This window comes from Ptychodera flava, chromosome 14, assembly GCF_041260155.1.
Source record: "Ptychodera flava strain L36383 chromosome 14, AS_Pfla_20210202, whole genome shotgun sequence".
Lineage (NCBI taxonomy): Eukaryota > Metazoa > Hemichordata > Enteropneusta > Ptychoderidae > Ptychodera > Ptychodera flava.
In genome coordinates, this window is record NC_091941.1 from 31,191,223 (window position 1) to 31,207,886 (window position 16,664).

The 16,664-nt window shown below is 35.3% G+C and overlaps 1 protein-coding gene across 21 annotated transcripts in view; it reads right to left on the reverse strand.

The window, feature by feature from the left end:
* The window catches only part of LOC139150175 (regulator of G-protein signaling 22-like), a 35,088-nt gene that overhangs the window by 10,900 nt on the left and 7,524 nt on the right, over nt 1–16,664 (reverse strand). For 6 of the 21 annotated variants that reach the window (XM_070722383.1, XM_070722376.1, XM_070722381.1 and 3 more), the window contains exons 2-14: nt 15,679–15,767; nt 11,268–11,446; nt 10,429–10,712; nt 9,542–9,775; nt 8,632–8,791; nt 8,061–8,087; nt 6,490–6,706; nt 5,966–6,114; nt 5,266–5,451; nt 4,339–4,659; nt 3,370–3,527; nt 2,953–3,112; nt 2,397–2,495 (exon numbers count right to left, since the gene is read on the reverse strand). In XM_070722383.1, coding sequence (XP_070578484.1) covers nt 2,397–2,495; nt 2,953–3,112; nt 3,370–3,527; nt 4,339–4,659; nt 5,266–5,451; nt 5,966–6,114; nt 6,490–6,706; nt 8,061–8,087; nt 8,632–8,791; nt 9,542–9,775; nt 10,429–10,712; nt 11,268–11,446; nt 15,679–15,767 — 2,263 coding nt within the window. Of the gene's footprint in view, nt 1–876; nt 904–1,902; nt 1,939–2,396; nt 2,496–2,952; nt 3,113–3,369; nt 3,528–4,338; nt 4,660–5,265; nt 5,452–5,965; nt 6,115–6,489; nt 6,707–8,060; nt 8,088–8,631; nt 8,792–9,541; nt 9,776–10,428; nt 10,713–11,267; nt 11,447–15,678; nt 15,768–16,664 lie in introns of all 21 variants that reach the window. The other 15 variants (XM_070722382.1, XM_070722374.1, XM_070722378.1 and 12 more) reach the window with 6 other exon arrangements.

A 16,664-nucleotide genomic window follows, 5' to 3' on the forward strand; every position in this document is an offset into this window, starting at 1 on the left:
ATTTTATTCACTCCAAGAGCTTCAAAATGAACCCGCACAAGTGGTAGATCAGAAAAGAATTGTAAAAATTTGAGAGTACAAACATCTATTACAAAATGAAAGAAAATAATCAATTGCCCACTTTGATAATATTGCATTATTTCAATACACAGCCATAACATCATACTATTTTATTCAGTCAAATCTTGATCATTGTCATGCATACAAATAAATGATACCATACAATGTATAGTGTCATATACTCTGTCATTGCCGTTTACGTCTATTGAGATCCAACTTTACCATGGAAACCAATAGATTTGCACCATAGTTTGGTAATGACAGGGTTACAGTCTCTCAACTGTACGCTTGGCGTGTTTGAGCGTGAATTTTGGCTAGGGCTGAGCAAATGTCTACACACAAGATACATTACACTGACATAATTTACATATCATTTACATAATTTTAATGGGAGGGTACGTGTGAACTTACAGTTGAGAGACTTCATAAATAACATAGGATCTCTACGACAACATGAAATTGGTTTGGTAATGCAAAATGGTAATAAATGCAAAATGTTTCAGGATATGAAGATTTTTACTTTTTAAGATTTGGGATTTGTGCAAGAGGTGTTCTGTTAGAGGTAGTTACTTTTATAAGTTATTGCTTTACATTATATATTTACTATGCCAAATTTTACAGCTAATAGTGGCGTGCCTGAGTCACCAAGGCAACAGACGTGCCATGCAGCATGCAACCGTGACAAGCGTTCATGCAACAACGAGTCTCCCTCATGCGATATACACCCATGCAATAATAACGGATATTACATGTTAACAGTTCAATGTGCTGGTGTGTGATTTGTGTTTTTATTTTTACTGTTAGGGTTTTGTTTACCTGTCATCATCTAGTGGTGGTAGAGCACTGCTCACAATAAATATTGAGAGCCACAAAAATCGAAAGCAGAAAAAAAAAGGGAGGGAAAGAAAAAATACAAAATACAGTGAACCTGGTTAATCAAGATGTCTAGCAACGCACTTCCCCAAAATACCTGAAAACAAGTTCTTCACATTGTTGATGTGGCAAAAAGATTAGTAGCGTGTTAAAACGCAATAACAGCCTCATAATTGTGCGTCCCATTTTGAAAATATGCTGCCAGCAAGTAGGCTTGTCAACAGCAATACTGTTTTGAGTTGCGCAGTGCTTGTACTCACTGCTGGTTATGATACATGGCCGAAATCATAATATTACATTACACACAGTGGAGGTTAGTTGGTGATGTTGAATTAATAGTGCTAACAACATAAAAGAATATAAAATGTGCACAAGGAGTTATCTTATTGATGGGAAAAAACACAAATGTTGATACTGGTTAGTGTGGAAACTGTGCAATGTGTGTACGAAGATATTACTGAATTATGTACAATGACAATTTACACATGTTTTGATGGTGTCCTGTTATCTTTAATGCTACGATAATTTATATAATTTTTGATGAATTTCATTATCTTTGACGCTGTGATAATTTACACGTATTCTTATGGTGTCTCATTATCTTAAGGCCTACTGTTGAGGTGACTATTTACGATGTTTCATGATTTGAATGATACCTATATCTTTCAGCAATTCTACATGGCAGAACTTGGCAAGCTTTTCTCATTTTTTGTAATTTAGGCCTTGGGTGTCATTTGGTGTTATGAACACACAGTGTAATGTTAGATGCCAACAATAACCACACTTTAAAGCCAGTTCAAATCAACACAGAATGGATTTAGTAATATCACTTCAAAAATTCATGTTTGTTAGAACACAAGGCATTTGAGAGAAAAAGAAAAGAGAACGGAAAAATTCCAAACAACGTCGAAGTGTCTTGGTTATTTCAAAACCACAGCATTCGGCTGAAGTTTGCACAAATTGTTTTACCTCTTCTCAGTCACAGGAAACTTAAAGGTAACTTTTCTATTGAAGCAAAAATCCGCATAAAAAAAGTTTGGGGAATAAAAAAATATGAAAGGTGAGTGAGCATTCATGCAATGTACACATGAAGACACAACACTATTAGGTGATTTTCCAACATTGTTTTTTACAGTATTAAACTTTGAAAACTGTTCTATGGAAAGCATAAATGACCAGTTAAATCCCAGACAAATAATCCAGATCTTTACATCCCAATGGATATTCACACGTAACTTCTTATATGATTAAAACCATCACCAATGTTGTTATTTTCTACTTCAACTTTTACAACATGTAAGACTTGAAATTTATTTTAACAGAAATGGCTGAGTGACATGACAATAACAGATCTGCCATTGTTGCAGACTGTTGAAACTTTCAAGAGAGAGATCCATGGCACTAACGTACTGATCAAATACAAATAGTCTCCTTGTTACTTTCAATAAATACACTATACTTACCGTCTCACCCAGGGTCTCCTAACTGTCTTGGGTTTTTTCCTGCTGTCTGGAGGAGTGGGACTTGGTGAATATATCATATCATCTGGTCTGGCACGACATCTACGAGTGTGAAAAACATCATAAAATGAAATTAAGAACCACACTGGAAAAATTAAATTAAAACCCTTTGGAAAAGTACTTTTTGTGTCTCTGTCTGTAAAAGCCAGAAATTCTCTGCTTTGAGGGATACAATGTAAGTATTATGAAAGATTACACCTCATGGCTGTTAATTAAATCTACCCAAAAATAAATATTTTATTTTTGATTCCTGATTCAACTGCATTTCACAAACTGTTGTTGAATTCACCCCAACCAAACTACTACCACAGTAAGAAATGCAGAAGTTTTACATAAATGCAACAGAGTGGAAAATTGTCAGGAGGGTTTTATTTACCCTATTTCAAACATAGGTAGCCTGTACAGATTTTATCATTCTAAAACTGATATTGTCACATTTTAATTTACAAGATTTGATACGAAGGGTAGTTGTTCTATTTCCAGTCAGATTATTACTCACTCTAGAAAAGTTCGAAGGTCATTCTTCAGGTACTTCAACCATTCACGTTGCAGCATCTTCACAGAATGGTCTCTGGCATTATCATAAAGTGAAGCCTCCACGTAGTCCCTTGTAGTCAGCAACTTATGATGTATTGTGTCTCGTTCATACGGACTTATTCCTGTTAAATTAAAAAAAGAGTTTTAAAAAAGGCATCATTAGGCATCCTGTGAAAGATGGCATAGAGGTGAAAATTATGCCAACTGTGGCGCTTCTTTTCAGTTTTGCGTTCATAGCTCACAAGAAATGGCCGAAAATTTCTCAGACTGACCATTAACTCATTTTGCCTGCAAATTTGGAAATAAGATACATCCATGACAGGTAATAAATATACTTTAAGTCATCACATATAGGTCTGACATAGAATGGGTTACGTACCAATATCCCAGATACTGCCTAGGGCAATGTATCTGTTGAATATGGCCCAGGCTTTTCTTATCCTGAGTAGTCTGTCAGCAGATCTATCTTCTGCCTGGCCATAGTCAGTGACGTCTTGCCAGAACAGGAAGTTAGCCAGAAATTGACTGTTCTCACAGCTATTTTACAACACAACAAGAAATTAATGTGTCAGTGACCTGGATACAGAGGATGTTGTATAAAATTTAAAATAATAAAAAACCTCAAATGATTTTGTGGCAATTTCTTTGCAAGCAGACGGTAAATAAGTACATACACAGCCTGTGAGTACAATAACTATGGCTTTAACTCTATACTTCTACTCAGTATGCAAAGCTTTTTGTTGTCAATGTATCCATAATGGTACGAAAAATTTTGGTAAAAACATTCTCTTTTCTGGTACCCACTTTTAGGAAGTTTCATATTCCTATCTTTTCAAAGCCAAGCAAAGTGATATCACCATCATGGGGTGATGTCAAAGAACATGTTATGTATTGTGTTTTTTTCATCTCCCGGCAATAAAGTTATGTTTTATGTTCAAGATTACAGTGTTGAGTGTAACATTTCAAGTTACAAGTTACTTCCCTCAAAAACATATGACTTTTCAAGCTGTAGATACACATACACACTGGTTGAGAATTTTGTTGCATCAAGTATCTGCCACGAATGCTGCACTTCTTTCTTTTAATGCTTGAATGTTAAATATTTATATATGACTATAATTTTGATAAGTTTGTTAATCAGTGTATAAACAAAAAATTTATCGTGTATCATCAGACTTATTTTATTTTAATTAATGGCTTTACTATCGTAGTTTTCAGCTAAAAGACATTTCAATGTTTTATAATATGATAAAGTATTAAACCATTCAACCTTGTGACAGATGACATAAGTGATTTATTCAAGAAAATTACATTAGAGTGCGCTGAGTCACATAGAGAGCAAACTCACCTTTCTAGGTACCTCTGGAAAGGCCCACCAGCATCCTTATCATTTGTAATGCCTTGTCTGAACCTTGACGCGTACGGCCTTTCTGGTTCCGGAGTTGGGACTTCAGCCAACTGTCCTGGTTTGATTTCATCCTCCATCTTGTGACCACCGCTGACCACAGCATCCCAGCTGTGGCTGTTCTGAGCCAGACGAACGCATGATTCTGGACGGACTGGTAGTGAGTTGACCAATGAAATGGACGGCAAGAAGTTCATATTGGTCAGCTGTCTATCTTCATTCATATCAGGCTCTTGTTCCACACCTTCTGTGATGGTTGCCAGACTGTGAAAACATGATAAATGGTTCTAACATTGGTAGTTTTATTGACTCTTTTTGAAACATCTCCTCTTTGCTGCCCTATATTTTGCTGGATTTTTTCCAAATTTCAGAAAATCTCAGCTTTTGACTAATTTCCACCAGCATAATTCAGGATAGTGTATCACATGTACATACTCTGAGGGACTGAAACAAATTAAATGTGAATTCCTTGGATAATACAATTGATAAATTCAATCATCACCAATATTTTAAAGACTTCAACTGAAGCAAACTGCAGTAAGATGAGTTCGAATGTTGTCCTTTTTTGAATTTTGGTGCACAAGCCATTTTGATCTTGGCAGTCTTAAATTCTACGCACAGGAAACAACGAACAGAAAGTACCAACAACAAGAATATTTAAAATGTCACAGGCTGTTGATGCATGAAAGTAATTTCCTTTTCGTACTGACCTTTCACCCCTTCCCCTCAGAACAAATCTCCTTATTATAAAATTAATTTCAATGATACAGGATATTATTGCTAATGCAATTTTAACACAATCAAAATGAATTTAGCCTTTTATCTTACGTAGGATGATTAGCCAGCAAGTTTCTGACAATTCTTTCTCACCTAAATTCTCCCTTTGCTTCCTGATGTATAAGAAACCTTGGCACCCAGTAGGTTCTCATCCGTCGCAGGATGTCGTACTGTGTCTTTGTAAATACTGATTCACTCAGTCCTTCATTTTCCTGTGCTCTCTTGATGTGCTCTTTGGCATCTTCTGACAGTTTAAATTTATATCTATCTTGAATATCCCTGTGGGGCAAAAATCATACAGATAAGTCACACACACAATGGCTTATGTCAATACTGACCATTTCCATGTTGGCAAGTTTCTACCTCATCCTTTCATCCCTATATTTATGTAATGGTTCAACCTTACCACTGAAAATATTATGGATGTACCACTTATTGGGGGTAAGGAGTCTTTATATTCAATACCTTATTTTACATGACACAGCACCAGAAGATAGATATTTACATCAAATGTACAAATTTCCATAAAATATACTTGGATATGTAAATTTAAATGAGAAGAACCTGAGAGTTTGGTCAAAGCTAGCAAATCTGATCATTTTGCAGTTTATTTTATTTTTCCGGAATGAGATATGAAGTAGATCACCAATGTGACTTTGATTTGCACATGATACAAACAGCAATTGTTTGAATTTGAAAAGGTGTCATGAAACTCAACAGATTTTGAAGGTGCACTTGAACTATCTTCATATTACACAATTTCTTCAAATTAGTAACTTTTCATGTCATATACCTGAACAAACGATTCCTTTGTAACTTGGACTGCATATCATCAATGGCTTGACTGTTGTCATGGTACTGTTCACAATCCAGCCAAAAATTCAGCATATCCATTCCAACAGTGCTTTGTAAAAAGTCCCTGAATAATTCCATTCCAGAAATCTGCAAGGTAAAAGTACTGAATGTCAATAATGAAGAAGTGTACCATGTCTGTAACAGTTCTTTGATTAACTAAATACAGTAGGGAAAATCAACCCCTAAAAAAGTTTTCACTCTATTATTCCCCGCAGTTCTTATACTAGAAATGCAGTCTGCTTCAATGTATGGTCGCTGACAATACCCCAAAGTTAAACACTTGGCTATATCCTATGTGGACTTCAATGCGGATGATCATCAAATGTACTTGCGTATAGTGTGCATACATGTAGCTACGAAAAAGCTTAAACTTATAATTTAAAAAAAAAAGCCATTTTCTACAGTTACAAATATTCTCTTTATTTGTACAAAAGACAGAGAGACTTTATCAAGGTGACTTACAGATCCCATCATTTCCTCTTTCAACTGTTGAAATGTTCTCTTGAGTCGACTTTCCATTTCTCTGACATCAGCTTCTGTTTGAACATCACTGATGTACTCGTCTGCATCTTCAAACTCTACAAAGTTTGGCTCACCGTCAACATCAATGTCGTCAAAACCTGGCTCTGCCAGATGGTTCTGATGTCCATCATAATCAGCAGTCAACAGGTCATTGAGGCTATGTCAATGTAAATATAAAACAAATTGACAATGTTACTCAAGATATCGTAATTTCCAAATAACTTTTACCTATATGGGTATCCTTTCGGCAAGGTCTCCCTTATCTAAATATTACGTATATAAATCACTGAAACAGCACGTGTGCATTTGGGGCTTTCGTTCCTCTACAGAATTAATTAAATGCATAAATTTTCTTCTTCAACACATACTCTATGAAATCAGAAAATTGAATGATGTATGTGAAATCATTGATAAAGTCAGATTCAGAATGACAAACTGGTATGAATGACTTTTTGAAACTACTTCAAACGTCACTTCATAAACATCAGTTTCAGCATTAGGCCTCATATATTCTCATCAACAAATATCATTGAGTCAATGAAAATATCTCAAATTTAAACAAAACTCTTAAAGCTCCATAAGCTGTATGTTTTAGCTATTTTTTCAGAACTTTTGTTTTGTGATTTCCCTACACTTTCTGCATTGAATCCCTACACTGTAATTTAATGCCAAGTATTTAGCATATCAACTTAACCTATATAAGTATAATCTACATTGTTATTGTTGAAAATTGTATTCAAGTACGGACTAGAATTCATTTGTGAACAATAAACAATGATCACTACACACATACAATCTGTGTTGACAAAAAGAATACTCGAAATTTCAGCATGACAAATGGAATAGGGTCAGACACAGTAGTTGATATACAGAAGCAGAATACTGAAAAACTGGCTACAAGTTACAGCTTATGTCCCTTTAAAAAAAGGTTCTCACAACAGTATCTCTTCAAAATTATCAACTTCAAAACTTAGAAACAAACACCTGGATTCTGTTAATTTCTACAAATGGAAACCCAACCCATCCCAAATATTAAGACATTTCAGTTGCTATCAATGGTAATTTCACCTTTTACAATATCTCAATGTTACAACTGCCTCTTGATTCAATTATAGGGCTACATTTATTGTGTACCTCTATCAATCAAACAGATCTGAATCTAGTCTTTTTATGCTAACATTTGAGAAGAAAGAAATCATATTCTTTCTTTCTTTGCCATGCTATTTATTCCTTACAATAACTGTATGAATTGCTGAAAAATATTAACTTGTTACAGATTCCACCGACTCAACCATTTTGGAAAATGGTTACATTATTCTTGGAATTTGTGATTATTTCTTTTGAAGGTTAAACCTACAGAGTATTCAGAACTTGGGAAAACTTGGAAGTAAAATACTGTATTGTTACATTTTTTAGACCTTCATTTTAATAACATATCTTTCGTACCATTAAAAATTACATCACATCAAAAACACAGAATTTTCATAAGTGTTTGAAAGATGCAAACTTACCTTCCAGTGATTGGCGGTAAAACAATCCTTTAGAAATTATTGCAAGCATTCAGAGACAGAGGTATAAAACACAAAAAGTCAAGAGTGATTACAAGTGTTAAGGTGAAGGTGACTTAGCAGGGAGTCGGCAAAGTCAATTATACTGTCCAGGAATTGAGTGCATTTACAAGCTGGGTGATGCATGGAATCATGATGTGCATGCAGAAATCGAAAATGAATTCACTCTTAAATGGAATGTCTATGACACACTTTCCAGTATACAGTTCCAAAACTTAATATCTCTATTTTAGAAAAGTACATCAGAATTCTTTAAAACCTTACAAAGAAGGGAAGCACCAAAACCACCTATTTACTGAATATTGAATGCATTGTCTGATGTTGATAGTATTTCTGATCTTATATGACCATTTAAGTGCATTTAACTTTGATATTTTACTGAATGAAACGTAAAATTCTATTGATACTACCCTTGACAATGTGTCACAGAACATAGTAACACTGCACTGCACTGCAAAATCTATAACACTACACTATTAAAAGAGTTACTGTCTAATTATGAATTATTATTTACCCAACATTTTTCTTGTCCTCAGTCTCAGTTTCATTTTGGTTTGCAGACACAGGGTTAGCAACTTCATCATCTATTTGAGGTATCCGTATTGTTGTTTGTTTCTTTGTTGTTGAAGATCTTGAGTTTGGAGTTTTCAGTGCACTCTTCCTTCGACTTTGTCCTGACATGACAAAATTAATTAGGCATAAGACCACTAATTAATTTCCCATAGGCCACCACAGTAGCGTTCAATTTTCCTATTTTAAAACATTCAGTAGCACAAATCCTCTTGCCAAGTGTTAAGGTCAATGTAAGGTTGACTACTGATGACTTTTTCAGGTGGGCAAGTCCACCGAAATCTGGAGGAAGTGATGAAAATAGCGCCCCCAGTGGCATTCTGCAGAAATTCATGCTTATTGCTATGATTTCAATGGGCCTTTATTATAACTCTCTATATTACCACACAATGCTACAGTCATGCTTCACAACAAACTGCATTTCGATTCAAGTAGAAAATTATCTTTACAAAAATACTTTAAATTAAAGTTCAAACTAAGCAAGCACCTATGCAGATATCAAAACTCAAAGGTCTGCACTATTTTTCACCCAGTGTATCTGCATGGTTAATGAACCCAGAAGTGAATTACTGGTCTTGTGCCATAAATATCACATTATCATCATCCTCACTACCACTATCATAGCTATCGATATCATCATTGTCATCATCATCACTGTCGTCATCACTACCACTATCATCATGATTGTGACAATCATTTTTCAATATTTTCTGTCAGGAAATTTACTACGAATGGCCAACTAAATGCATTTATGTATGGGAACTAGGTCCTGTGCATTGTAGGTCAGAGGTCAGGAAGAGAGTGGAACCTCTTGATAAACAGCTGATTTTGACAAGATAAACATATAGTCATACCAGAGGTAGAGGCAGGGGTGGTCTGATTATTATCAGGTGCAGCTGTGGCCACACCTGAATCCGATACTGGCACCCATGATTCTTTGGTCGACAGCGTCTGAGGTGGTTGAGGATCGGCAGAGTCCTCGGAATGCCGGATGTTTGTTCCGGATTTGGCACGTCGGGAATTGCCTGTACTGCTGAAATGTCCAGACGATGAATGAGAGGAAGCTGTTTCTAGATTAATATGAAGACCTTTGAGAGAAAAAAAGGAGAAAAAATTCATATTAGGACAGATAATGAGGAAACTATTGTAAGTAAATAACTAATAACAATTGCTAATTATTGCTGTCATGGTCACATTCAATTGTTCCACACCGTCTGTTTTTTACATAGTGTCATTTCACATCAATCAATCAATCAATGTCTAATCTTCTAATCCGCAGAATTTTCACTCTAATTGACAGGGTTTTAATAATTGAAAACTGGGTAAATTTCTCACAGCTAATAAGTATTAATATGACTTCTCTTCCAATTAAACCGTCTTTCAATTTTCATGAAAAAATTAATTCTAATGTTGATATACGAAATGTAATTATCAAAGCAAACAAAGCTTGTAGACAAGAAAGCTGATTAGCAATTGATCACAAAATACTCTGGGGAAGTGTGTGACAACAAAACAGCAGAAATATTGAAAATACCCATAACATTCAGTTATCCGATGCATTTTGGATTCTGTCTTTTAGGCGATAAAAGGAGATTAGCTCTAGTCATATATAGAATATCAAAATTTGTACATGCTGACATTTTTTTCTGGTATGCCATAAGTCATTTACTTCACAACATGAAATGAGAAGACAAAAATAGACTGTGTTAGTGTGCAGTTTCATCTAGATTCATCAACTCACCCAATCCGATATCAGGGGGCACACTCTGAGCACGGCTACCAGGCCTCAGATACCTGCCCATGAGAGCACTCCTATGGATATCAGCCGCCCATGGCATGGAGGTATCCGATTCAGCCTCATCAAACGTACTCCGTGCACGGCTGTTGCCAAGACTCGACGTTGCATAGCTGGTTGTTTGGCGACTGTAACCATAGATACCACGGCTGCTCTGGCAACTGGAGCTCCGATCATCTAACGGACGGACTAACAACTTACAAAGCTTGTATTCCAAGAATAGTTTGGTTCTGGAACATATCATTAGTAAACAGCCCAGGGTAAATACAATATCTCAAATTAGTAAATTTCCATACAGTAAAACTTTCTGTTCTTCTGTTAATATGATTGAAATAAACTCTAACATCAATATTTTGGAAATTAAGTTTTAATATCTATTTTATGTATACAAGTAATAATTTAGAGCAAAAGAAACATTCTAAATTGACTGCAATATTAATTTGTGCTGTACAGATAATCTCCACAGTGGTACACTCAGAGTTGAACTGTAAACAGGACAAAAGGGTTTATTGTTTGGAGATGGTTGTTCAGAAAAGAAAAGAATTAAATATATCTTAGATAGACTATAGATATACTGATCTATGCAGATGCTTTGTCTGTATGAAAATGCATTTTGCTGAATGAGATAGTGAAAATTCTAAACTGAACTCTGCAACAGAGCAAGATGAATAGCTATGGAACATTTTACCAAGCCTTGTTCAAATTTGTCCTGAAGAGACCTCAATTACCCTGGCAACTGAAGTTTTCTGAGTCCAACTATAAAATTTGATTGATGTGTAACATACCTGAGAAATAACGGAAGTCTATCCTTTCTGGCCCATTCAATGATCCGCACTCTTTCCTCTTCCGACGGTGCAAATTGAGCAGGTGGCGTAACGTCACATAGTGATGCTGATATGTCCTGCGATTCAACTTCTTGGAATGTTCCCGTCAATCGGTTGTAATATAATGGCTGAGGAAAAGCCTGTAAAGACATAAAGAAAGACCTTGTTTACATCAAAAGCTTCAATTATTTCAATTCTCATTGTATGATATTTTATAATCAGTTCCGTGTACGCAACTGACAATTGCTGAGACCTAATTTAAAATACATTATTTTAACGTTTCTTTCTTAACCATGTTTCAACCTTGCTTTGGTACGATGCCTCAGATTGTCTGCACCTGTGACAGTGCTGACAAAGTAATGGTGGTAAAATAGGTTAAAATACCTTGAAGATAAGATTACAATTCATTCATTGCCTACAATACATTATATTTGATATAACTTCTTTCATTTATATAATTTGATCATGATAAAGATTTCCTGGATGATTATTATTATGGTAACTAAAACAGAGATCTTATGGTTAAATCATACTTGTTTTAACAAGTTCAAAACCAGCCTGACAACAAGAACTTTAATCTTATATGTGAGGCTGGGTAATTTGCCCAGATCATGAGTGATATAATGGCTGCTGATCACATCATCTACTTTCCTGTAGAATTGTTCTGATATTTCTTGCTGTACAGTGCTAAATCAATATAAACAATCAATGAACAAATGGCCACTTTGCAGAATGATCATAGCTGACGTAAATTACATTTTGCTCCATTGTACAGTCAAATGCATTGGTGGCCAAAGTACAAACAAAAGTAATTTGATTTTCTAATCCCTACAGCAAGATTGATGGAACCTGATCACATGATATGCTACAAAACAATTCTTGCTTTAACACAGAATTCTGTCATTTAACACACACCTTTAACATAGATATTCCAAGGTTTTTACAGTGTACCAAAATCTCACCGATTTCTTGAATATTTTCATTTAATTATAATTATTCAAATATGTTAATGCCAACTATAAATATCTTGTCTTGCAATTATACAGGGAACTTACTGCAAAATTTAGGGGAGAGGGGACAATTTCAGGGCTAGGAATCTCAGAATCCACCATTTCACAACTGTTTCAAATTTTGAGTGGACATGCCCCAAAAGCTGATATGTTTGCTAGCTTTTGAACACACTTGAATTCCCCAGCTCAGTTTTACAAGAGAGCCCGTACTGAATGTTTGTTCTTCAAAATTTCAAATTCTGCAGACAACCAGATTACAATTTCCTCCCAGTGTTTGTGTGAAGGGCAGTAACTAAGGTAATTGGTACCAGGGTTCCTCAGTCATGTAACCAAGATTCCGTATAGTATATTTATTATTGTTAGGAGACATACTGGTAGGAAATGGTACAAAGGTGCCCAATCCTTGACAGAAACACTGCTTCTCTGGAAATGCCATTGATTTTTTATCGATTTTCTAAGATCTATGCATAATGAGGTCAAATATTGATTGTTGGTATTAAAATGACATGATTAAAAATGTCTAAAAAGGTAACATCCCTTTAAATATTCATTCATCACTACAGAGGGGTCTTCTTGAGTGTGTAATGCAGTACATTGGTATCCAGTACAAAGAATATGACAGCATGAAGTGTACTTTTTTTCAACTGTAGACGAATTTAAATTCTTCACAGTAGTAGGATGTGTGTTGAGACACTCAACATTTTGCCTTTGACTCAAAGCAACAAAGCTATACGCTGTAATCTGATCCCTTCAAACACAGACTGTGATTCAAAACATGAACCGACACAGGTCACAGGGTCATGGTAGCACGACTACTCGTACATTTTATCCCTGGCATATTTACTCAAATCTGTCTTTTATTCCACAGTGCTCTTAGCACTATACCCACTCAGTCTCTATAAATGGGTAAAGAATTTTACCAATCAGTGTTAATTGTTGTACATATGCATGTACATGTCTAGTATGGAGAAGAATGGAATTTATTGAAGCTTGACTGTTCTCATAATGATATACCGGTATATTGCCAGCCAACTGAATAATTTAAACATGATTACCGGTAAAAAAGATTTGTTTCTATAGAGCCATTGGTTAACTGTATTACTTGACCTACAATGCATTGAAAATATTTGCAGCACTTAGGGAGAATGAGTGATGAAATGAGTATTTACAATGAAAAATGAAAATGCTTTCGGCAAGAACAAACAACATGTGTTTAGATCTTAAGTTCTAATTGCAGCCATTAATCATGTGTAGCACAGTCTCAGAGCATATATTGAGTACTGGTACCATGTGACTGACACAGTTGTTGCTATGGATACAGGGCTACTGCATATACAAACTGTAGAGCACATATGGCAGCCATTCAGATCAACATTCTCCAACACAGATAACAGTAAAATCAATTGCTGATCCAAGTTAATTCTGCTGTTTGTATCTGGCAGAATTTATGTTGTTTAATTCAGTCCAACTGTACTTTGGAGTTCAGATCATTGCTTGTAGAGCGTTAGACATCTGGTGGCTGTGCATTTGGAACAATCTATACACAATGGCAATTATGTAGGGGAGGGAAGAGGAGGGAGGGAAAGGGTACAGGGAAAGGGGAGGGGAGTACAAACTGGCACATGCATACACCTATGTCATACTGAGGGCAAGAAACAAAATAAAACAAGTAAAAAGAGGAGGTGATTTCAAATAATTTCCTACAATAATCATATTTCTACAAGCACTGGCTACAGTAGCACATACAGTCATATAATAAATGCCATCTTTGTAAATGTAAACTGTCCTTTTGACTTGGTGTGCTTACATGTAAATATTTGACTCCGAATGCCAAGTTTTGTGTTCCTCTTTCACAGTTGTTTGTTTTGAAGTCTTGTCAAGTTTTGTACTGTTCAACAGAGCATAACAAGTTGTTTGTGCTCAGTAAGTCGACTGAAAAAATGTTTTTAAATGAAAACTGCATTCCACTGTAGATGTCAGCTGAGTGCATTGTCCAAGAACAATGAGTTGCTTGCATGCCCATGATGCACAACATACTGTACCACGTCTTTGCTGGTGACATTCCCAGTGTGTATACAGGCATAGTGAATGGTTTCACTACAAATACAGTACATAAAACATGAACAGGATTTTGACATTATCTATATATCTTGACATTAAATGGACAAAGCCCACACAGCACAAGTACAACACTTAAAAACACCTGTGACAAGTTCAAGTATATACAAAATGGCACCTGTTGCTATGGATTTCGACCTATGACCTCCCTAAACATACATCCTTGACAATCTGCGTGAAAAACGCAAATACTCCTGCCAGGTAAAACCCAATATGATTATCAGCTATGAACTGAATCCTCCACTAGTTATAGACTAAACCACTCTATAATGGGAGATAAACAGCAGTGCCTGTTTTACACTGTCTATGGTAACAGATCAAATATCCCTGAGTACCTTCATAAACAGTTGTGGAAAATCATTACTCTTCTTCAAGTTCAATGTGACGCAACATAAAGTTATCTATCGTGTCTCATGAGAAAATAATTTTGGATTGCTTAGCATTTTAGATTCACACTTACAAAGTCTGCTTTAATAGTGCCAAGTCAGTTTTTGTTGCCTTTATAGAATACATCAACAACTTCTTTCAGTTCTAGAAATTTTTTTTCAGATTTTCCCCAAAATATTGATCAGGAACTGTAGCCAACGAAAGTTATGTCCATTTGGTCAAAGCCATTAAATAAATTACAGAAAAATTCATAAAAATTGGAAAATGGTGGTAATTTAAGTGGGAAAAATTACAGCACTCAAAGGGTTAATGTTAATGATCATGAATAGCTTTCATACAATCTATAATGTACCGTATTCAATGTATTTATAACTGATCTTCTTTAAGAAGAAGAACAATGATGATGATAATTATCATGGTAACTACCCTCATCATCATCATCATAATCATTTACTTATTTATCTATCCGTTTGTTTATGTATTTGTTTGTATAGTTGACATCGAGAGCCACCAAGCATAGGTAATGAAAACCACTACAAGGCAAGTGTTACAACACACTTCAATACCTAGGACTGGTATGATCTTTCACTGCATGTCACAATTGACTTGCACACTGGTTTTTAATACCAAGTGATTCTGAAAAGGGGACAATATAAACTTGTAATTTTGATTCCAAGGTTTTAAAACACCTGAAGAACCATAATATGGTGCTTTTTGGTATTGTCTAGATTGATATGAATCCTCTGAGAACACATCGAAAATTAAATTAACAATCAAAATTCAAGAAGCAGCAACTGAAAGAAGTTTCTTGCATTGATATACATTTAGATCTCAGTAGACTGTAGGGTATTACTTACCGGGAGCTGAAGGAATGCATTGAAATAATCCAGAAACAAATCATCATAGGCTAGGAGTGCTTCAAAATTATCTTCAGTCACTTCAATGGCTAAAAAAAGAAAAAATTACAATAAAGAAAGAGTCGAACTTACGTCCCTGTATCATGTGAAACACCAGACCTAAAACAATACACAGTTTGCAGAGTCTGTTGAAGATTTGTACAATGCCTTCAATTTTTGTTATCACTTTTCTGATATTGCCTTTTTGTATTGTTTTATATTTACAATATTGCAGTTTAACAATGCAGTAAAATTCATCAAGTCTTTGGGAAGGAAAAAGTACGGAAGATTGTTGGAAGATTAAGTTAGGTATTGAGACAAACAGACAAACAGGTGGACATTAGCATTATATTAAGTACATAAATGTCAGACAGACAAACAAACAATCAAATAGTTTCACCATGCTCCAATAAATTAGCATATGCGGTAACAACAATAAGCATTATTATGTAGCTATGCTTGATACCTTTCACTCTCAAGATTAAAGTATTATTGAACAAAATCAACATTAAAACTTCCACTGGTTTGTTAGCTTATTTAATACAAGACCTACAACAGCTATAACGGTGGTTGATCAGGATAACATACACCTTTCTGTTTCACTAAGTGACCTAGCATTTTCATTACTGAGTAAATTCTCTCAAATTGATCTTTGACACCTCTAGAATGAGGGGTTTGATCTGACAAAAAAGTCTAGTAAAGCCGCCTGACAGCCCAACAAAGAACAAACAAACAGCCTGCGCATGGCAACCGTCACAAATGGGACTCCATGGAATAGTTCTGTAACCAGGCATGAGAACATTCAAAGTTTTCACAAAGCTGTTCTCCGAAACAAATCTGCTAGCTGTTAAATCTATCATACAAACCACAATTACTCTGTCCCTTAGACTATGAACTGTTGTACTGTTAGTATTTTAACATTGATAAACTTTCAGATCTTCCATGAC